The 24,157-nt window shown below is 31.7% G+C and overlaps 1 protein-coding gene across 6 annotated transcripts in view; it reads left to right on the top strand.

The window, feature by feature from the left end:
• The window catches only part of Robo1 (roundabout guidance receptor 1), a 1,092,891-nt gene that overhangs the window by 325,997 nt on the left and 742,737 nt on the right, over positions 1–24,157 (top strand). For 2 of the 6 annotated variants that reach the window (XM_087213881.1, XM_087213895.1), the window contains exon 1: positions 3,925–4,321. The exons of 1 other annotated variant lie outside the window; for it this stretch is intronic. In XM_087213881.1, coding sequence (XP_087070007.1) covers positions 4,213–4,321 — 109 coding nt within the window. In that variant the 5' untranslated portion in view covers positions 3,925–4,212. Of the gene's footprint in view, positions 1–3,923; positions 4,322–24,157 lie in introns of those variants that run through there. 3 more of the 6 variants (XM_087213903.1, XM_087213874.1, XM_087213887.1) reach the window with 3 other exon arrangements.

The raw sequence follows: 24,157 nt of genomic DNA, 5'->3' as shown, positions 1-24,157 counted from the left end.
GGGATAGTGACATATCAGAAAGTTGTTTGTTTTTTTACAATGAAAAGAACAATGAGTTTTTTCTCTTCATCCATGGTTCCAAATCTCTTTAGACTGCTCTATCCAGATCATCTGAAACCCAGCAGCAAACAGGGAGTCCTTGTGTCTTCACCTTCTATGTCCAATTCACTAGCCAATTTTCATGATTCTACTGCAGAATGTGTTAATTCATTCATTTTTTATTTACTGTATTTATCTTTATCTATTATTTGAATATATTTTTTCATTTAAATAAATAAATAAACCTCCATCACTTTAACAAGAGCAATCTTTTAATGCAAAAATCTCTTCCTTCTTAAAACCTGAAAGTAAATTTCAGAATCCTTAACAAAATTCCCAGAACCAAAGTGAAAAGGTTCTTACCTATTTCTTTAGCTATTCATGCATTCTAACATGAACCAAACTCTTTCCTTTGAGAAACTTCTGCATAATCCTTCTACCTGACTAAAGCTATTTTCTGCTTTTCATACTTTTGCCTCATATGTTCTTATTCATTTATCCTATTTCTTATTAATAAACCTTTAAGTTAAATCTGCTTTTATAATCCTTTTGAAATTTTCTCTTTCACTTCATTGAAGATGTGATTTTAAAAGCATGCACTGAAAATGTGATTTTCGTATATATCCACTTCTACTTAATAGACTATCAGCTACATAAAAGCAGGAGCCCCCTCTATTGATTCACTGTGATTCCTCAGTAACTAGCTGAAACCTTGACACATGTTGGCTGCTCAAAATAGTATTTATTGAATGAGTGAATGGCAGGATGCTTTTAATCACTCTCATTGTCTTCTACAAGGCAGGATGCATTTGTTTATTGGGCATAAGGGTACTGACCAGTTTCACTCAGAGAGGACATTACTCAAGTCTCTGCACTCAGCCAGCATATGCTTGCATAGACAAGTGGAAGGAATATTTGAAACATATGGAATGATAAGGCATAGAAGTGAACATTACTTAACTAATGTTTTAAATGGAAATAGATCTGGGAGTGTGCAGTTTGGGATGTGACCACCACATAACTAGTTTGTACTAGTTCATAAGTTTAGAGCAGACTAAACCCATCTGCCAATAATTTCCAGTACACTTATGTTAATAGCTTGCAGATTTGAAAGCTGGACTTAGAGTGATGTTCCTAGATCCACCTTGTTACATTAATAACTGCTCCTTCTTGATAATCTCACAATACTCATAGTCTAAAAATTAATACAGAATATAAGCTTTGGGATTATACTATGTTACATAGATATTAGGAGACTCAGATGCTGCTTTATTTGATGATTATGATTGTAGACAAATAGGCTTATTCTTATTAAATTTGAGGTCTGAGTTTTTTACATTTGCATGCATTTACATGAAAGGAAATAAATGTAACGAGGATTTCTTATTTATCTTTAAAATCTTCCAATACTGATATCAATGTATATAAATGACAACATACAAACAAATATATGTCCAAAGGATGAAAGTATTATCATGGCTCTTTAAGGGTCATGTTATAATTTTAAAAGTTACCCGTTTCAAATTAATATCCATGTCATAGTAAAATGGATCATAAAGTAAGAGGCTTTTTTTGTATTAAATTCTTTTATTGGTACATTGTAGGTATACAACACAATTACATTTCTCATTGGGAATTGTACCTTTATATAATGCCCTCCCTTCACGCCCTCCACCCTTCCCTATTTACAAAGACTTTATTTCCATTTTTTCCATTTCTCATCATTTTTCCTTTCCCTTCTTTCTTTTCCCCTGCCCCTCCCACTACCCCTACCCCTTTGGACCTTTTCTTCCTATTTTGCATTATCGATTATTCATTCTAATCATTGGTACATTTTAGGTATACAATATAATGACATTCATCATCGGAAATTTGCACCTTTACATAGTCTCTCTTTGTTCTTATTTTTCACCCTTGCCCAGCCCTCCCTTCAACCCCTCCAGTCCTCCCTATTTACAAAGATTTTGTTCCTATTTTTCCATTTTCTCATATTAATCCCATTCCCTTCTTTTGATACTTGTCCTCTCTATATACCAATCATTACTGAATTTGAATATAAAAAAATAGGCCCAGAAATACCTATAGATCAGGATTGAAAACACACATACACACACATAAACTTTAAAATAGGATTCTGACCTCTGTACTTCCATGTGAATAAATCTTGAAAAAAGGACAATTATTCCTGGGAAATTCTGAGAAGATAAAATTTGGTAAGCTATTAAGTATTAATAGGATTATGTAGTAAAAATGGGAAAAAGTTACTCTTTAAAGAGTAAAAATGGGAAAAAGACACTCTTTCAAGAAGAAAGATAACAAGTAAAAAGACTCGACTATCTTGAAATTCATGTTCTTTTGGAAATGAAGAGTGTCCTGGTATGACTAGATTCTATGGTTCATAGTAAGAATAAGAAAAAAAATTAAGTCTTCCTAGGTGTTTCCAGTTAGTCCAAAATTTTCTCTTTCATTCCATGAAAATTACATATGAATTTTCTTTACACATATCAAAATACATGAAAATATTTTGTGTGTATATAAATATGCACATATATATTCATATATATTATGAAATTTATTGCATGGACATTTGATAGTAATAAAATATCTGATACCTATATTTTAAGCATATGTTTTGAATCAAAGCACCTGGAAAATTTACGTTGGAATAGCATTTAGAATACTCTACCTGATATGCCTCGTTAATAAGTTCAGAGTTTTGCTCCTTTTACTTTAAAAATTAGGAGATTCCCTATAATAGTCAGAATTTTTAGTTGCTCTTTAATAACTGAATTATCTGAGAACCCTAAATCTGAAATCCATAGAACACCGTTCTACTGGAGTTGAATGGCAGCTGCCACAGCGCGTATCTACACATGACCACAATCCCCACCTCCCCTTCTTGTCTTACACTCAGCCTATTTCATCCATTTATTCTACATGCTTTCCTGCTGGAGACTTTTTCCTCACTCTTCTACAGAACAAAGGGCCAACAGTATGTAGCACATTATCAGGTATGTGTTTTCACAATATGTTTTGGCAGTTGAGTGAGCTATACAGTGCTGCAGTAGGTTAGCTTGTAGAACATTACAAAGTGTTTTACAATATCTGAAAATAGCTTTATGTGCTTGTTAAAAGACATGAATGCATATTTTTCTATAATGTTCTTGGAACCATAAAATTGTTTTATAATTAAAAATAAATAAATCTGTCCCAAACTGAAGGTAAACTTCTTATGTCATTACAATATAGTTTGAAAATAACCAAGATGATATTTTGATTTGCCCACAAGAAATAAACCTAATTGTAAAACAGAGATGTCTGATTTGCTGAAAAATTGGCTCAGCTTCTGAAGTGATGAAAATCATTATGCAGAAATTGGAAGCTTTGGAATATAGCAACATGTATTTACAAAGCAAATGAGTGTTTAGGATGCATTGCAGAGGATCCTAGAATGTGCAGTGTGCTGAAGCAGCGGCTGCTTCATGTATTTGAGATATTTTTGGCAGTTTGTCTATATTGTCCTCTGAATACAGAAATTGCACAGCACAAGCTGAGTAGGAAAGATGATTATTTACCACTGCCTTTTTTCAGAGGTATTTTTATCATGTCTTAGCAGAAGATATTTATACATCGACTCTCATCTCCAAGATGTTGGATGGAACTCTGCCAACAAGTGAGAATATTTTTTCCTTAACAACCACCTCTGCTTGAAATGAGGTGTGTTCACAGTGCCAAAATTAAACATTCAATATCGTCAAGTACTATAATCTGTGGTACAGAATGGGTAGGTGGGAAAATGCAGAAATCTCAGCTTTTCCCTATTATCATGTTATGAAAAATGTTGACAAACATTTGGAAGAAGTGAGACATGGCAGGAGCAGGTTAGGAACTGGAAGCTGCAGAAAGACCAGCTTCTCTCCTGAGCTTCTCTCCTGATATTTGTGCTCATGTATAGAAGAAGGTTACATCCCTTCTCGTTTTTAACATTTTCTGCATAATTCAAATGGAAAGCCTGATGAGAACATACCTGCTCTTTTAAAATTTATGGGAAAAACAGCATCTTTGCACTTCTGCTGAGTAAAATGCCAGGTTTGGCTCCAGGTTTCTGTTCCCAATAAGAGCCTTCAGGTTCGCCTGTGACAGGACTCTCCATCGAGGTTATTTTTACCTGGAATGGCTGTGCTGTTACTGATGTTGCTGCTCTCAATGGCAGAAATAACTTCTCCTCTGGGTATCTCGGGCAGACTGAAAGCTGGGTCAAGGTGGAGAGGTGAAAAGAATCGTGAGTAACCAGGATTTTTTACTCTTGGAGCATTTCTTTCTGTCTTCTTTATATTTAGGAAGGAATCGGTTATGCTTAGCTTTGCAGTTCCTAGCATTTTCAGGAGGTTGTTTTAGGATATAAAAATAATTTTACACATTAAATATGCATTCAGAATAAATGGGCTCCACCTTCTGTAAGTGCCACACATCTGCAATATTGTTCTGGTTTTCATTGCAAGAGTTTCTTTTGGCTTTTCTAGTTAACTCTTACAGTTCCTGGGACGTGGGAAGACTTTTGGCAGGAAGGTTCTAAAATTTTGTATGCAATTTAACATTACCTTTTTACTTAAAGCTAAACTATGTTGAAGATACTTGTGGGTATTCAAATTATCACATCTAACCACTCTGATTTGAAGGTAACAAGAAAGAAAATAATACAATTATTAATTGTAGGAACTGTAATTTCAATAATTTAAGAGTTGATGCTTTACAATTAAGGCCTGATAAATACCTTATTCTTTAGAGTTATTAATTTATTTTTTCTCCCTATGGAAATATAAGATTTTTACCATTTGACCATGAAATGCGTTTGTGTACTGTAGAAATACAGTATTTAATTTGTTTAATACACAATTTGAATATTTAAGACCGAATCTGTTTCTAGTGTTACAGGAAAAAGAAATGGATTGGGCATTTGTCTGTCTCTGAACCAATTGGTCCAAAGAGCCACTATCTTTTCTCTTGTTTTTAATATCCAATAGGAAACCATAGGTGGTGTGTGTGTGTATGTGTGCGTGTAAAGCTTAGAGGAGATATATTTATCTTCTCCAAGTTTTGAAGTAAAACTTCAGAAGTTCTCTTCTATATATCTATCTTCAAAAAATAAAAAAAAATGAAGAAGAGTTATAAAAGGGAAACCTGGATTTGGTTTAGAGGAAGGGAATGCTTCTGTGAAATGTTGCTGAATATTCAGAAGAAGTATGCTGATAAAATTATTTTACTGAAACTGCTTCCAGGAAACTCAAAGTAAACTTGAAGCTAATTACTAAGTGTATGACTCATATTTTAATCATGCTCCTTTCATTTTGTGTTCTGTGTTGCTGATGTGAAAGGTGGAAAGCTCAGATGGACAGATCATTGTGACTGCCAGAAATATAAGCTAGAACCTTACAGACTTAACTATCGCCTCTGCTGACTGAATTTCTCAGTACCAAATTATTATTAACATTTCACCTCCCTTTATTCTTTCTTTCTTTTTCCTTTCATCTCTTATTTTTTTCTCCTCATCATTGAGAAAAGACCTATTATGGTCTGATACTTAAGAAAACCAGTAATAATAAATGATTGATTTTACTGATCATTTTTCTCGAGTCATTCAGTTTATCTCAGTGTTTGTACTGTGAAGTTCAATTCTTGCATCCCTGCTAGAAAACAGAAATGTATTACTCTCCAAAATGTAAGATTCATCAGAATTATTCCATAGCTTAAACTTAAATCTAATAACTGTAAGCTTGAATAAGTATTATAATTTTTATTTGTCTAGCCATAGGATTTATAAGTTTCATATTAATTACATAAATAGTAATCAATCAGCTGTTTCATATCAATTTATTAATAGTAATGAGTCAGATGTAATTTCATATCAATTATATGAATGGTAATCAATTAGATATAATTGATATGATAGTATCAGTTGTTTCAATAGTAATCCCATGTTATCAAGGTCCACTTCCACTTTCAGAGGAGAGAACTGACTGACTGAAATGGCAAATGAGTTACTCAGAAGCATTTACCAGTCAATTATATGTAGACACAGCTCTGTAACAAAACACTTAAGACTTGAATTCAGTGTTCTTTCCATACACAAAGTTCCCCCAGAGAACAACGTAACTGTGGGAAACCTATGCCTCCCAGTTCCTCACTCAGCCCTCGGGATAAGCTCAAATTAATCAGCTTCAAGACATTCAAGATATAACTTTGAGGAAGGAACTCCCAAAGTCTCCCTTCAATTTAAACATAAATAAATGTCTCTAGGAAGCTATATGCAATATGTTTGCAAATTCCCAAACTTTAACCAAAAAAATTTGGGGGAAATAATACTTGGAAAAAATTAGGTTTGAGGTAAAATGGGGGGAAAAGGAGGGAAGTGTGATGAACTAGTTGTTCTTAACGTAAAAAAAAAAAAAAAAATTCTATTTTTAAATTATATGACTTTCCAAGAAGTAACTAAAGTGTAAAATATCTGAATTAGGGCAACTGTGGTGGTCTCCAGTATCCAGAAACAACATGGTATGGAACAATACAGAAACTTTTACCACATCAAATAAGACTCTAAGAAATAGCAATAAGTAATCAAAAGACTCCCTCATGTGAAATTCTCACGGGGTAGAGAGCTGTGGCAATCCATTGAGAGTGCCCCAACACATTCTCTGGGCACAGCATAGCTTAGTCAACCATAAACAAGTTGTGATGGAAAGCTTAAATTCATCGTCATAGATATTTTTAAGGAGGGATTTATAAAATATAAATGCCTATTCAATTTCCTAAAAAATTGATCATTATATACTACATTTTAAATGGCAGTTACCAATACCAAAGTAAGAAATCTCAGTAAGAATAGCTACTTTACCAAAAATTGTAAGTCATAGCTCTTCATGCAGATCTGAATGATTAAGGAAATCTATATTCTGTGTTGCACATATCAGAGACTTTCTGCACCTGTTTTTCATGGACTTCTGAAATTCTAAGAGGCCAGAGACTGTTAAAGACATCGTTACACTTCAAAACAGATTGCATTTATGTAATTGAGAGACTGTAATATGCTTTTTTATCTTTATACATACTTCCAGTAGCTAGAACTTATAATTTATTATCATATTTGTCCAACTTTTGCATCGATTTAAGCTTTTGTGTGTTCCTGGAAATTGTGAACTCAAAGAAAAGACTTTTGTTTGCACCATCAAGTAGAGTGCCTGTCAGGTCATAGAAACACATAAAATATTTGCTTGAATAAGTGAACTCGTCCAAAATATTAGCCACATGTGAAAATGTGAATAATTGTATCATTTAATTAAACTTTTTGAACTATGTAAAATTATAGAGAATTATCCTACTCTAGAAATAATATTTCTGTAAATATAGGTATCAAAGCATTAGTCCTAGCAAAAAGGAAAGTATACAAATGTAAAATATAGAAAGAAACGTGTAAATATGGCTTATCTTATAAAATTTAATCACTTTTGAATATTAAAAGTGATTTTTAAAAATAGTAACATGGGAAAATCTTTAAAATGCAACATTTGGTTAAAAAAATACAGGCTGTCCAGATTTACACGCATTGTGGATCAAAATTCAAGAAATCATTATCCTTCTCAAAGTAAAAAGAACTACCGGAAATTATCTCATTCTATTTTATAGCACTCATTAGCACCTAACTTTGCAACTTTTATTTATTTATGTTTATTTCTCCACCGATGGACTATAAACTCTATGAAACCATATTTCTCTCTTATTGTTTCTTTTCTCATCATCAATAAGGTTCTAGAAAACATGGTTATTCAGAGAATGTTTATTGATTGAATAATGTATACAGTGAACTACAATTAAGAGAATATGTACTAAATTAAGATGGGTTTTTATTCAGTATTGAGATTGTATATAATCTCGATTACTTAGTTTTTGAATACTTTATGGGGTTTTACAATTTTTAAAATTTTAAAAAAGTTGTGAAACTATATGTTAATTTTCCGTGAAAGTAGCTATATTATCTAGTGAGTGAGTGGACCATAAAGTAGCATATAATAGAGTCTTTAGGTTAAAATACCAAATAATTTTAAAAAAAAAGGAAAAATCTAGTTTTAGAACTTTCAACATAACATGACAAGGAAAATAAAATATATTTAAAAGAGAAAAGTGAAATAATTTTATATTTTCATTTAGGTTTACAAAAACATGGATATCTGTACCTCTCTGAAGCTTTAAAGTAAATAATAAATAATAAAGCAAACATAGTAAATAACTACTTGCCCTATTACTTTGCAAAATATTTATGAATGAGGAAATATTAACACTTAGTTTTTCTAAATAAAAGAAACAGAAAAAAACAAAATAAAATTCCAATAGTAGAATCTACTAGGAAAATGGTCATGCCTACTAAAATATCATCAATTAAATAATAGTCTAAGCAAGGAAAAATCAGAAAATTACCATCTGAATGAAATAAAGTATGAAATAATGACTTGAGAGAATTTTCCTAAGGACACCATGTATATTCAGGTGTATGGGGTTTGAATTCAACACAGCAAATATCATAAGTTTCCACCCTTTTTTCTTATTCCCTAAGTTTATATAGGCAGAATATCATGATATTATTAGGAAATAAAGATTTTATAATATTTTCAGGAATATAGGGTCCCAGGCTTTATATCTATCTTTCATTTATTGCTACTTAGATGGCTTACATGAAGTATATAAATATCTGAATAGTCTTCTCTGTCCAGATTACATGAACTGTGTTGATAATTACATGTTTCTAATTCCTATCTAGTTTGCATATGAAATTGTGAAACTGCATGTTAAAGAAAAATCATTATGTGTAAAGAAATAAAACTGCTGAATAAATGCCTTATAAAACTAATTTACTCAGGAAATTCCCTGGTCCTTCATGTAAATATTCCAAATTTGAACTTCATTCTTGCCCTTAAATTTGCTAACTTATTGGCCCTTAATTTTGCAAACATCTTTCCAAAAGCAACCTGCAGTGGCTCAAACACCTTCTGTTTGAACTCTCCCATTCATATATGTAACCTACAACTGACGTGCCACCAAACACTTCCTTTATATTGCCAAAACATCTATCCTCAGGGCAAAGTATTGCTCTATAAATATGCCCTTGTGCATTTCTTGTTTGATATTTTTCTTTTCAGTTTCATCACAATACCTGGAATGAACTCTTCATGGTTTTCTTAAAACACCTGCTCCTTTTCTTCTGTCACTGGCTACAGGTCAAGTGTTACTTGCAGAAACTTTTGAAATATTAGAATTATTCAGGGAGAAACCTTCAGAGATGCCCTGAGGTCATTTAAAATAAATTTTCCAAAGCTTTAGAAAACTTAGCTACCATTGTTTTTTCTTTAATTTCATGCTTCATCTTTTCCATTTTAATAACAATATCCTACTCTCCATAATTTCCCAAAAGTTTAATACTGCAAAATAGTTTATTCCTTTTCTTGAAGAACACCAATTTCGAAAAGCTACAAACCATTCAAACAGGCTTACGAATTTTTTTAATGATAAAGAATCTGTTTCACTCTTCATGCTTTTTCTCTTCCTGTCTTTCTAACTAATCACCTTTCATGAGTTTTTGAGAAATTTTTCTTATGAAGACACAATAAGTAATCCACAATAAAAAGTTACAAGACAAATGATTTTACTATTGTTGGCTCATTTTTCATCAAGTGAGAATATATTCTTGCAAATATGGCCACATAATGAGGCTGATATCCAAAACTCAATAGATTTATGGTGAACTAAAATAAAAGTAATGAGTCACCTGCAGGCGAAAATTAGAATCCAACACACATTGAACATAGCCTGAAACCTAATAGAGACAACTGAGAACAGGAGGAGTTGGTAGGATTTGCCAGGGAGCAGCTGTGGGGTGGCTGAGCCTACTCATAGAACAGCTCATGCACATCCTTCAAGATAAAAAAGCAGAACCTGATGTCATAAGCCACGGCTGAAACTGCCCTCCTTGCAGAGTGCATCTTCCTCTCTATAATCAGCTGAGCTACAAGTTGTGGTAAAAGAATAGAGATCATCTGCATTCCTCTAGCAAAAGTCATAGAGTCAAAGAAGATTACTTTAGATTTTACTTTTAAAATATGCACTGTATCAACAGTAAAATTCAGGAAAGTACAATATATTTCTTTTTTCTTTCTTCTCTTCTTTTCAGTACAAGGAATTAAACCTAGGGCCTTCACATCAGGCTACATTGTAAGTCAATTATTTGTTTGTTTGGTTGGTTTGTTGACTGTTTGAGACAAGGTCTTGCTAAGTCATTGAATTGCTCAGTCTGGACTCAAACTTATGATTCTCCTGCCTCAGCCTCACAGAATGTTGGGATTACAGGAATGTGCCACCACGCCTAGATGTCATATTTCTTTCTGTGGAAGAAATATAGTGTTTCATGCCCAAATTATTTGTAGTTTGGTATTTTTGAAAAAATATTATTTATCACTAATTCCTTGGAAGTTATAGAGTTGAAATACACTAACTTCAATGGACAATGAATTCAAATCACGATGATGAATATTAGAATAAACTATCATTTCTTAACACAAGAAAGGCTTTTTAATGGTTGTAGCAAGGAAATAACTGAAATCAAATGAAATTTGATTATATTTATTCTATTTCTGTAAAATAAGGCACATTTAATTTGAAAGCCTTGAATATTTAAAGAGCAGTGATTTAATTATACTCTAGTTTCATTAAAAGGTCAACATAAGCATATGCTGTACAGAGCATGCAGTTATTTCAGGGACCTTTATCTTTCATACAATGTTGTCCTGTGCTCGTGTCCTTTCCCACTTGGTCAATGCTAGATTCTTTAATAAAAGTAATTTCAACTGATGGCAGAATATGAGCTGCCTTCAGTAGCTGACACCAAATCATTTTACTTTTTACCAACGAATAAAAGCAACTTTGTTTTATTCAATTTTTCCAGATTGCTATACCTGTTGTCTGAGAATGAGTACCAGTAATCATACATGGGGCATTATAGTTAGTGAAGTTTCTAAGACTGAAACATTAACTTGGATCTTGCATCTTTTGTGCTTTATTTTGTGTCAGGCCCCTCATATTCCATTTGTGGGGTAGATATAATTGTGTAAATATATACACATATGTAGAAAGGACACAAGATGGAGAAGATGACTTCACACACAACTATGTTTCAAAAACCAGTAACTTCAAGCTGTAGCAGGGGAGGTGAATTCCTTGATCATAAGCATTCCAATCTAACTTTGTTGCCTCAAGTTCTCTTATATTCAAATCCGGGACCAGGAGAAAGTGGTCAGCTGTTCCAGAGATGCTTAAAAAAACAGCTGGACTCAGCTGTCATACATATGAATAAACAAGCAATTTCCCAGGTAATCCATTCTCAAACTTCCCATGCTGAAAGATTAAAACTTTGGAGAATCATATATTCAAACAAAATACAATAACAACTTTGGTTACATTTTGAGAAAATGATAGAAATTATATGTGTACAGGTATTATGAAAAACTGCATAGTCTAACAGGATAAACATAAGTATCTCTAACCTTAACTTTAGAAAATCCATCATTTTTTCAGGTCTGGCTACAGATAAATTATCCCAAATTTTTCCACAATGATGTTTTTAGTTGTATACTTCATAATGCTTTCAAATATGGCTTTGGATTCAAACAAATGTATTCATAAATTTGAAGAAAACTGAAAAAAGGGAACTTATTCAAATAATTTTGCTTTTTTGTTTGTTTGCTTATAGTGTAGATATGATACAGCAAATTTGACTGCATAGTTTGTCAATTGAGTACTATTTTCAAATTAATTTTAATTTTAAAATTAAAGATCTAAACTCAAAAAATTTATCCAAAAGGTAAGATAAAACCACATCTAAAAGTATCTTTTTTTTGAGAACTAGTTGTTTTGAAAAAGAGACGGCTCACATTTTATAGTTTTCTGATACTTTCTAGGAACCACGTGTCCTGATTTAACACTGGTTCTAGTTTTTGTTTTGTTTTGTTTTTTGGATCTTGGTTTTAAAAAGTGTTAAGATCCGTGCTAGAACTTAGTTTTTGGAGAGTGTGATGAAGGAGAAGAGTGGAAATGTGGTGATGAATATATAACTGCTGCGATTTGGCCAAAATTCATACCAAATTAGTCACTGTTTTTTCCCTTTGAATCTGTTTAACTCTCACCATTAAGATTTTAACACAGCACTATGTGTCAGATTGGTATTGTTTAATTAATATAAAATACTGCTAAGCAAGTGCAAATGTTGTGTAGTCTTGATTTATCTCTAATTCATGTCATGAGGAGAATTCATGAAGTTATTAGCATTAAATTTGTAGGCTTTTTATATTTCCATCTTCTAATAGAAATAGAGACAGAGGGAAGGGGTGGGAGTTCTTTTATGATGTAAGATGGTAAAATTGAGAGATGGACTGAGGAAGAGTGAAAAATAATCTGAAGACATTTCAGCAGCCTATTAACCTGAAGCACTGAATGGTACAGGTCATCACAGAGCAAGGTCTGTGGGTAAGAAGGCTAACAGCTTCAATTGCTACCAAGGATATCTCTGCTCTAAATGATGCCCTCGTGAAAATGATCGTCGAAATGATTTCCCTGTGAAAATAATACATCGTTCAGAGTAAAATAATGGTCAATATAGCCCCAAATTTAATGTAGGGGAAAATCATTACCAAGTTTCTAATAGTTTTCAAAATCAATATATCTTATAATGACTAAAAAGCAGGCATCTTCAAGACAGTTATACCAAGGTGCCAAGGCAATCTTTTTATGTGTCTATTGTGAGAACTAGCATAATCTCTTCCGACTGTTTTTATTCAACAAATGGAGGTAAAAAGTTGTTGTCTCCTACAAATTTTGGTTATTTGCTGCATTCTCCATAAACTTTGGGCACATAAATATTCAAACATTGGTGATGTTGCTTGTAATACTTATAATTATTATTGGTGCAGTGGTCATTAACATTAAATATTTTCCCTCAAAATGCCTTTTTTTTTTTTTTTTTTTTTTTTTTTTTTTGGCTTTTGAGTCACAGTCTCACTTTGTAGTTCAGGCTGGCCTTGAACTCATTTTATAGACCCAGCTGGCCTCAAGCTTACAGCGGTCCTCCTGCCTCAGCCTTCTGAGTGCTGGGATTACAGGTGTGCACCAACATGCCCAGCCTTCTAAATGCCTTTTTAGTTATTTATCGCACATACTTACCTGTACTATTTACAATCAGGGAAATAGGATATTCTGTGAAAGCATATTCCTTGTTTGTTATATAACACAGCTTACAGTGTACAATGGTAAAATGTAAAATAAGATTGCAATAAAAGAATGGGAACAGGTATCTATTATAGTTTATACTATCCAAAAGTATGTTGACAGTTTTAAGGACAAGAGATTTGAGGAGACTTTCTAGGTTGTAAAAAATCTAATAGAAATGTAAATTTATATTTATTTCTCTCATTCTCATATAAATCACAAAGTATTCTGATAAGTGTTGAGAAAAATAATTACTTATTTGGAGATCTACACTTTCAAAACATAAAACAAATTGAATGTCAAATTATAACAAAAATCAAAAAGAATGAAAGTGATATTTAAAAACATAAATTAGTATACCTATTAACAAAGAATGTTGTATGCACACACGTTAATTACACAACGCCATCAAGTATTATTTGTCTCTGAAAAGTAATTTAAAAGACCACTAAAAATTCTCATAAAAACCAGGATTAAATGTTGAAGAAAATTAGAGATATTTTATTGCCTTGTTTTTGCCAAGAATTCATTTTACTTTTATTTCTATAGAGTATATTTTCATTTTGCATGTTAGAAATCATTGAAGTTTCTAGGTTTTACTTGCAGATATTTATCAGCCCCTCTTTTTCCTGATATTCATGATTATAACGCATGCTGAGTGTGCTGATCATTGATTTATGATGGTCTTGTATGTGGATTTATAAACAAGCATTGGATTTGTGTAAGTAATCGAAGTCACTTAAATTATTTCAGGCAATTAATTAAAACACCTCCCATTTAAGGTAATCTGTTTCTCCTCAGTATATGCAATCATACTTGTGACATTACCCACTCAAAAAGAATTTAAATTTTCCTCTTTTACTGTTAAATATTGATTATAAGTAAGAAAGCAGATCCAATGCTTTGAGAAGACTTTGTATTTCAGTCTGTGAAATGTAGAAGCCTAAATTTTAATCACTTCTTGTATCTTTGGGCTATTACAGCTTAGCTAGAGGTAGCATCTTCATAATAAAACCTAATATGACAACATGTTTAAAAACTGGTCTTTAATAAATAATGATTTATTTAAGTAGTGAATGACCAAACTCTACCAAAAGGAATTTTGAGAAACTTAGAGTTAATATTTTAAATCAATGATTCTGAGGAATTATTTGCCTATTGCTTGTTTACTAAGTTAAAAGATCATAATAGTTTCCAAGTGATCAACTTTTGGATTAAAATACATTTTGAATTATTTTTATCATTGCAGATAGTGCCCTGAATTTTAATATCCACTCTGCAAAAAAATCAATAAATATGCAATAATTACTAATTATTATTAACACTGCTCTTCTCTTTTTAAAAAAATATAATTCCAGAATTAAAATTATTCATTACAAGATACATAAATCCATAAAGTAACGGAAAATTAAGAATTGTCATAGGATGAACTTTTCCAGATTATTTAACAATTTGTTCTCACATACATAGACAACAATTATCCAAGTAACTAAAATTTCACAGTTAATTGTTAAGCACAAATTTTACCTTTATGCCCCTCTACAAAATAATCCACTTTTTCAACATTTTTCCCAATAAGAGACCCATTCTATATAAAATGACAGTATTCTAACAGAAATACTTCAAAACGAAACTTTTGTCTTTGACTATTAACATTTATCAATATTTACAGGGACCTAACAGAAATGTTTATCATAGATATTTCGATTGAAGTTTGCAAACGAAGACTCTAAAGTTGAATTACAAATGTTTAGTTTGCTGTGTGGGGAAAAATGTTTTCATGTAAAGAAGAACTTGAAATGGGAGGGTAAGTCGGGGGATTCATATTCATACTCAGTTTTCTACCCCAGTTAATGCAATTATAACATATATTTTGCTAGTATATTACTAGGACTTGTTAATGTATGACCCAGTGTGTGTATTTGTGTGTGTGTGTATTTTAAGCCTTTATAAGTATTTTTTTTTTACACAGAAATTCAGGATATTCATAGAACACCTTGGAAAATATACTACTTTTCATATATAGGAAATAATGCAAACCCTTTTGAATGTATTTTAGCTTATTGCAATATTTCTATAATTTAATAGTTTGGCTGAGGACTCACATTTGCCATAGTTCGAAGTAAATTTATATTCAATGGTATAATTTGACATAATTTGATCAGCACACAATATGTTTTTAGAATAAGTAATTAAATATGAAACCAGGGATAAATATGTAGTAAATACACCTAAGCACTAGGAGTTCTGCTTTTCTACACAAAAGTCTAGTGTGAGTGAATCAGCAATACTGGTCTATAGTGTCATTTGGGATCTTGCTTGAAAAGCACCTGTAAAAACTGAACCATGATTTTTAAGAATTAAGGACAATGTCAGAACATTTTGTAGTCACATGTTTATAATGCACATAGAGAGATATGAAAATGTCAAACGTGGAGAAATATGAAACACCTTTCATTGACACTAAGTGTAATGAACCCGTGGTCTTCTGAAAAACTGAAAGCATTAGGTCTTTTTTCTCCTATTAAAAACAATCTCGATGTTTTTAAGACAAATTTTATAGAGTGCTAGATATGTGGTCACTTTTTTAGTTTCTAAGTAATTTGAAATTTTCTGGCACTCTTTATAAGTAAACATGTGCATGCCAGAATATGTATGATCACTACTGTTTTAATAATATGTGTTAATTAGGATATACTCATACTCTAAACAGTAAGAGATATGAAAAAAAGTGAGGAAGGAAGGAAGAGCCTTCTAAAAAGTGGGCAGCGGAAATGCAGAGGGATGCAGGTTCAGGGTGTGCTTGACAAGTTCCCAGAAGTGAAACAGCGTCAACACCCCAAAGAAAGAAGGAAGAGAGAAAGAGAGCGGTAGGGCCTTAAAGGCCAGCATTTTACACTTTATAAACATACAACTCCACACTATTTTTCATTTATTTGCTGTCTCAGGGAAGCTCAAAGAACACACAAGCAGAGACACAGGAATCTTTTACTGATCAAAAGCCCGCAGCCATGAAGGTTGGGCCACCCTCTGCTACCACGAACGGTCTGTTTCTCCGCATGAACCTTGGTTTAAAATGGGAGAAAAGAGCCAGGGAATTTAGCTCAGTGGCTCCACCACCTGCCTCGCAAGCACAAGGTCCCAGGTTCGAGCCCTGGTACCAAAATAAATAAAATAAAATGGGAGAAAAGGAAAAAATGGAAACAAGGTCTTTGTAAATAGGGAGCAGTGAAGGGGTTGAAGGGAGGGGAGGGGAATAGGGAAAAAATAGGAACCAAGATATGTCGTGTAAAGGTACAAATTCCCAATGATGAATGCCATCATATTGTATACCTAAAATGTACCAATAAACTTACAGGAAAAAGTAAATAAAATGATCTGGTTCTCCTAAGACAGATCTTTGTTTGGGAGATTTTCCTCCACAGGGGAGAAAATTTGATGCTATGAAATGAAAAAAAATCCTACTTTTATAAATATAAACTACAATGTACCTGTATTACTAACAATTGGAATAAAAAGTCTAAAAGGCTTAAGGGTCCAAATAATAACAATAATAATAATAACAACAATGTTAAGAATAAATTGAGAATCACTGCTCTCCTACAGGGGCATATAGTTGTGGAACTTATCAGCAACATTGCCACTGTCCTTTAATGGGTTGAGGCCAGAAATGCTATATGTACTGCAATACTTATAATGCTTCCCCTGAATACAATACTTTCAATATTCCCATTAAGAAAACATGTAGGGAAAAGTTTTGTCTTTAGTTATCTGAGCCTAGAAGCTAGTTCTGCTAGTTTTTATTCCTTGCATAAATGAAAAAAGTTCTAATAGCTCTGTCTAATTTCTTACTAAATTTGTCCTGAAACAGGCAGGGTGACATTACCCTATAGATCCAGCTTCTAGCTCCTCAGGAGACTGAGGCAGGAGGATTGCTTGATCCCACCATGAGGCCAGCTTGGACAACACAGGGACACAGCCATCTCTTAAAACACACAAACATCTGTAATTTTTAGTGAATTTTGTTTGATCCTTTTCAGATGCTTCACCAAAAATAAGAATCCTAGGAGAGTTCTGTCCAATAGTAGGTATAGTGAAAATACTGAATTAAAAAAATATATATATTGATGCTTGCTGCAAGAAAACTGATGAATTTCTTGGTTCTTAGATGGAATCTTTGGTACATCTTGACTAATAATCATGGGAAAGGCAACAAATATGTATATACTGCAAGACTTTCCAAATGCCTTCTAAAAGTTTCTACACTAGTACTCTTACATAAGCAAGGTAAATAAATTATTTCATTAGATAGGTGTTTAGTCTCTTCTTCACAGAGAATTTTCCCCCATTTGATACTCAAGGAATATTCTGAATCAACTAAAGATAAAGCAAAGTAAAGAGAATGTTCTTAATTTAAGAAACACTCACTTTTATTGTGAATCCATGTATAAGCTGTTTATGAAAATAATTTTAGAAATTTTCAAAAACTTTCAAATTTTAGTCAGTTTATTTGTCGTCTGTGTAGTTCACCGTTGGTTTCAAGTAGCAGGATAATTGGCAATTGATTTTCTATAGTCAAATAAATATAGGAATGAATGGTAAATGAAAATGTAGTTTAAATAACTTTTGATGCATTTCAAAATTGTACTCAGCTATATTTCCAGTAAATCTAAAGTTTGTCTGGCTCAGTATCCTTACATTACAACCATGTAATCCAAATTAGTCTATGTAATTGAATCATTGTTATTTAATGTAATTATGACTCTTTTTCTTAATAGATTTTTCTGAAAGTTTTGTAAGAAGTTAGCAATTTTGTTTCATCTTGATCAACATTTTTCTTTTACAACTAGACACTGATTCACACATCAAAAGAAATATATTTTGTAAAAGTTCATTTTATGATAGGAAACTGTTCCCATGTAATCCTTTTAGAGAGAAATTTTTCACTAAAAATATATACTTCCTTATCCCAATCAACTTAGTACAGCACATATCAAAAGATGGTAAAAAATCAGACAATTTTTGAAAAATAAAAAAATTCTACTTCTTCCAGCTTTCATTTAATTTCTAGAACCTGGAACATCTGTGCAATAAGCACCCTGTGTCCTTCATGTTATATTATTTCTGTTTTGTAAAAGTGTTTCTAAAGCCATCTCTTTTAAGCATCATATTGATTTTCCTTGGCTTCACCTTCAAGATCTACCATTCAAAAATAAATACCATTTGTTTCACTTCAGGTTAATAACACAATCACCTAATTTTTTTATAAAATTAAAAACTTTTTCTAAAATAGTATGTCTTTTAAGATGATACTTATTTTTATACAAGTGATATCTCAAAGTAAAATTGTAACATTCTTATAGTTCACTAGACAATCATTAACTTCAATCATAACTTTCCTTAGAAATCAATAACTTTTCAATTGAAAGGTATGTATAAAACTCAACTTTTATAAGCTAATTATGGTATCATCTATAATAATATAAAATCACAAACAAATTAAATATCCAATGACAGAGGGCTGGTTAAATAAATTAAATAACCCTAAATTCTCATCCTACAGCAAATAAAGCAATGTTTGTGGGAAATTTTTAGTAAAATAAGAAAATCTCAATGCTATGATGCATAGAAAGAGTAACAGTTAAAAAACTATATTTTGTGTAACCTCTACTCTATTATAGAAATACAAGCCTATGTTTTTAATGTAACTAATGAAGGAAAATATATGTAAATGTTGAGAGGTTGGACTTGTAAGACATTTCAGTATCTTTCAAATCTTTGAACTTTTCACTTTGGCATAGTAAATATTTTATTTTAGAAATTGCCAGAACTGTTACGAAATTGAAACATAAATTTAAATAAATTATTGCAGTAAAAGATTAATTCCATTGATCTCCTTCAAAACACTCCCTCTCTCTTCAAATACACTTATCCCATCATTTTTTCCACTTTCTGATGCAGTTCTGGAAGTCCTCTCCTGTGAGTGTCTTTAGTGCTGCTGTGGCTACCTACATCCCTGAAGTGATGCAAAATATTTACCTTTCAGGTACATTTTGACTTTGAGGGAGAGCAAGAGATTGTATGGTCTGAAATTCAGTGAATAAGGTGGGTGAAGACACACTATAATGTTTTTATTCTTGTCTTTCTATTGGATGGCACTTGGCAGCAGCATTCACCATAATTTTTATTTAAACATACCTCATAAAGACACTCATGAAAGAGAAGGAAGTTTCTAAAACTGCTTCAGAAAGTGGCAAGAACAATGCCATAAGTTGGTTCAAAGAGGAAGTATTTTGAGGGGTATTAATGGCAATGTATCTTTAACTGTAATAAATTTTGTCTAAATTTATACATACACTGTATATTTCGATGTAACCTCATATTTTTAAATTCTTTCTTGTATGAATTTTTTTCTTCAGCTCTCTCATTCTATTTTGCATCTTATTGGGTCCTGAAAAAATAGAGATTTGTAATTCCAGAACTCCAGCTGACTCTGTTTCTACAATGCAATACATGCATTAAAATGAACTATGAAAAGCAAAAATGAGTACTCTGATGATCCAGACACTATTAATTTTTTAGAAAAATTAATATAAGTAAAATTTCATTTTTATCACCATAGAACTTCATTTTGTGTATGTTTCATGCATTGTGCTCATAAAATAGAATTTATATATCAGAATATGCATATTATATATCTAGTTAAATTAACTGATATGGATTGTGATTCTAATTTTTAAATATTTTTTAAATGCTAGTTTTTGCCTACAAACATTCTTAAAGGTGATAATAATGTTTAATTTCACAAATGCTATTTTTATCAGAAATGGAAAATGGGACAAGAGATTTATTCACTCTATTCCATTAAAAAAGAGTGACATTTACAACATGAAGTCGTGTTGTCATCAATATGTTAAAATGAAATGTGATTTCTATATGTCTTCTTAGTTATATCTTTATTTCCAAAAATTACTTATATCAAACAATATATGTGTATAAACAGATATAAGTTATTGTTTCTACTTTTCTATACATTGATATATAATACACATACCAAGGATATATAGTACTTTTCTGCAAGGATATGTAGCACTTTTCTGTATATTATTTCTAATTTGATTCCTTTAAAGAGCCATATCTTAACAAGTTTTGAGAATGTTTAAAATGACGTGCTTAAATCTATTTAGTTGTAGATTTTTTGAGAATGTTTAAAATGACTTACTTAAATCTACTTAGTTTTTTGTGCTTTCTGTCAAATTTCACTGCATTTTCAATGTGTGAAGTGAAAATCAGATGGTGAAATTGCTTTAACTGAATTTATATACATCCTTAGGTTCTCCTTACAAAACAAAAGATTAATTTTTTTTTTAACCTGAAAGTGTCTCTCATGTACCAGATTTCTTCAACAATCCTGATTTTTCTGTCCTGTGCCCTACACCAAAACATGAGTCTTATTGACATCTAATTTCTCTTTGTTTTCTCAAATGTTTCCAATCCTCTAGTCTATTCCTGTGGTACTAAGACAGATGTAAGCCTGCAGGATCACTATTCATTATCATGTTATTTCTTTACCCTGTAAAATCCAGGATCATTCAATTTTGTACAGGCTGTGGAGCTTTCTCTTCCTATTTATATAAATTTGTATCATAATCACATCATCATATTCACAGTTCCCCCACTCTATCCAGATGTTTTGGTTTTGTTTGCTTTCCTGCAAAATTGAAGTTAATGACTCATCCCTTAACAGGAAATGGGGAAAAAATAAGAACCAAGATATATCATGTAAAAGTACAAGTACCCAATGGTAAATGTAAATTTATTGTATACCTAAAATGTACCAATAAAAGAATCTAAGGGGGAAAAAAAGCTGATGCTAGTTCCTTCTTTTTCTTTATTTGAGAACATGTAGTATTCATCGGGCACATCTATTAATTGTTGAGGAGATATTATCTTCATGGTAAGACTGCACTTAAGTATAGCCTCATGTGTGCCAATATATTCCTTTCTTACAGTTTTCGTCCTATTTCTGCCATGTGTGATGGAAGTCTTAGCAGGTCCTTGTGATGTCACTTTCTTTAATCTGTACCCATTACCTAGGGATTTTCAATCATTCAGTCATCATTGATTATGTTCACTCTTCTGACTGTTCCTACATTTGCGTTTCTAATCTTCATTGTTTCACATCAAGCTAAATTTTTTAGATAATTATGTGCTTATTTGGTATGTTTCTCCAATTTGCCCCAAATTTCTCTTCATACCAAGTGGCTCTATGCTAAATGAATCATATTTTCAATATATCCTACTTCACCCATTGTTCCTTTATTTGTTTGGCTAGGTTTGTGGATTTTAAACATTCTCTTCTTGCCCTGCTGAAAATCTATTTTTACCTCTGTTTCTGGCCTTTGTTCCCCTTTTCTTGAAACATTGCCCTATCATCAATCATTTCCTTAGCTATAATACTGTAGTTTCTCCTAAACATTTTTTTAATCATACACAGACACAGATATCAATGATTTTCCAAATTTGCCACAGTTAACTCCAACCTTTCTGCTGCTCTCATTTCTCACTACTGACATGCCCAAACCGCTGATATATTCACTCCAGTCAGGTAAAATGATCCACTGTGATTCTTTGATGCTTTTCTTTGATCTTTTGACCACCATGTTCCCTGGAAAATCCTAAATCGATTCAAATAATATTTCCAAAAATACTGAGATTTTTTACTGTTTATCTGTTTATTGTTTATTATTTGTAATTGTAACTCCTGTTGTGCACCGTTTAGTGTACCATTTCAACATTGCTATAAATTTTTAAATGGCTTTATATAGTGCAGCATTTGAGAAATTCTGATTGAGAAAATATTCATAGACAAATTTTGACATGCGCTATGACTTTATTGAATTGATTAAACAATATGATTTTTAAAACTAGAATGATTCAGTTCTTTTGAAGATTTGACCTTATAATTTACTGAAATTGATTAAAATAAAATTCCTTTCTCTTGATTACCAAAACAACTGATTACATGACATGACTCATAATGAAATTTTCATTCCTTAGGTAAAACATTCATGAAATGACCATTGCCTTGGAACAGTGCTATGTATGTTAGCATTATAATCCAAAGAACAAAATCTCTTATTCTTATGCTTATTAATTCCCTAATTTTTATTTAAAATATCAAGCTTCCTGTCAGGTTTTAGCTCAGTGGCACCATGCCTGCCTTATAAGCACGAGTTCCTGAATTCAGTCCCCAGTACTGGAAAAAAAAATATCAACCTTCTATCTAGAAATATCACATCCCTGTTCACTTTTTATTTTAATAGACGTATATGAACATGAATATTACTTGTGGTTTTATGAAACTATTATTAAACTATATTAATTTGTCAAATTATTAACATTGATGCAATTCTGTGTTATCAATTTGTCAGTCGGACTTACATTCATGAAAAGACACTTATATACCTCCAGTATTAAAAAATATATAGTTATTATGTGCTATTACTATCACCTGCATTTTCAGGTGAGAATATTAATGTGCAGAAGTGTAAATAACATGCTAGTAATCACAGACTATGATTGTCTTCAGTAAATAATTTTAAATGTAAAATCATGTTTTGTAACTTCAAATTTCTTGTTCTGTTCTCTAAATCTCAATGCTGAATACTCATGCACTGCATTGCATGATAACTGGTACTGCATAGTAGAACACTGTAGCAGCTGTATAGTTCAGACACTTCAATGAAGATATGGCTTGATTTTTAAAGGGGAATTATCAAAGGGGTAAAAAAAAACCACATAGAGGGGGTATTCTTAAATGATGCCCATTATCTCTCTTGTTTGAGATGAGAAAATATTCTGAGGATCAAAACATTATTATAAAACATTCTATGATCTTCCCTCATGATTTTAGTATTTCTGTCTTTAAAATTTAGCCTACTTTCTCAGTATTTGCAGTAGATATTTAAAATGATAACAGAAATTCATTAGTCAGGGTATAGTCTTTCCAGGAAATATTTCCGTAACATAAAGCTGCTCTCTGTAAGATCCAAAATTACTAGGTCCAATATATTATCAAATTATGTACCTGCACTATGTTATGCAAAAAGTTTGAAACATACATAGAAGTAAATAGCAATTACTTGAAGCATGACATAGTAAGGCTACATAAAGTTAATACAATGAAATTAAAAATATTCATCAGAAGAAATTACAGTTGAGTTTAATTATTCTATTGTTTTAATAATTTTGGTAAATGTGGATATACTCAAACATATACCGTATATGTTTATAAAATTATATGGATGTAATATACATATATATGTACATGTGCATATATATATGCACATATATGCAGTATGCTAACCCTAACTGTTGTTCTTTCAAGGCAGTAGCATTGTAAGTTGCAGTATATTTTTTCTGTTTATTACATAGCAAATATTTTGTATTTTTAATAGATTCTATTGTGTAAATTAAACTGAATCCAATGCAGTGTGTCTTTGGTTTATAGATCAATTAAATTTCTTTTAATTTTTTTCTTTCTCTCCATTTTCCTAATACTTTACTCACAGTGACCTAATTAGAAGTTATTTTCTTTCTATTGTCTTCCCTTTATTGATCTCCATTGTCTCCATTTATATAATAAAAAGCTTAAAACACTCATTTAGTTTCAGATCTCTTACAGGCTAACATTTTCACGTACTTGTGACTATCAACAAAAAAAACTACTTAACAGCTTGAAATGAATTCAAATTGCATCTTTGAAACAGATTTAATTTTCTTCCAGAAACAAAACCAAGTAATAAAATGCATC

Source organism: Heterocephalus glaber, unplaced genomic scaffold (genome assembly GCF_053883595.1).
Source record: "Heterocephalus glaber isolate CG9 unplaced genomic scaffold, H.glaber_assembly_v1.0 deba00000122, whole genome shotgun sequence".
NCBI lineage: Eukaryota > Metazoa > Chordata > Mammalia > Rodentia > Bathyergidae > Heterocephalus > Heterocephalus glaber.
This window is presented reverse-complemented; position numbering and strand designations above follow the sequence as displayed.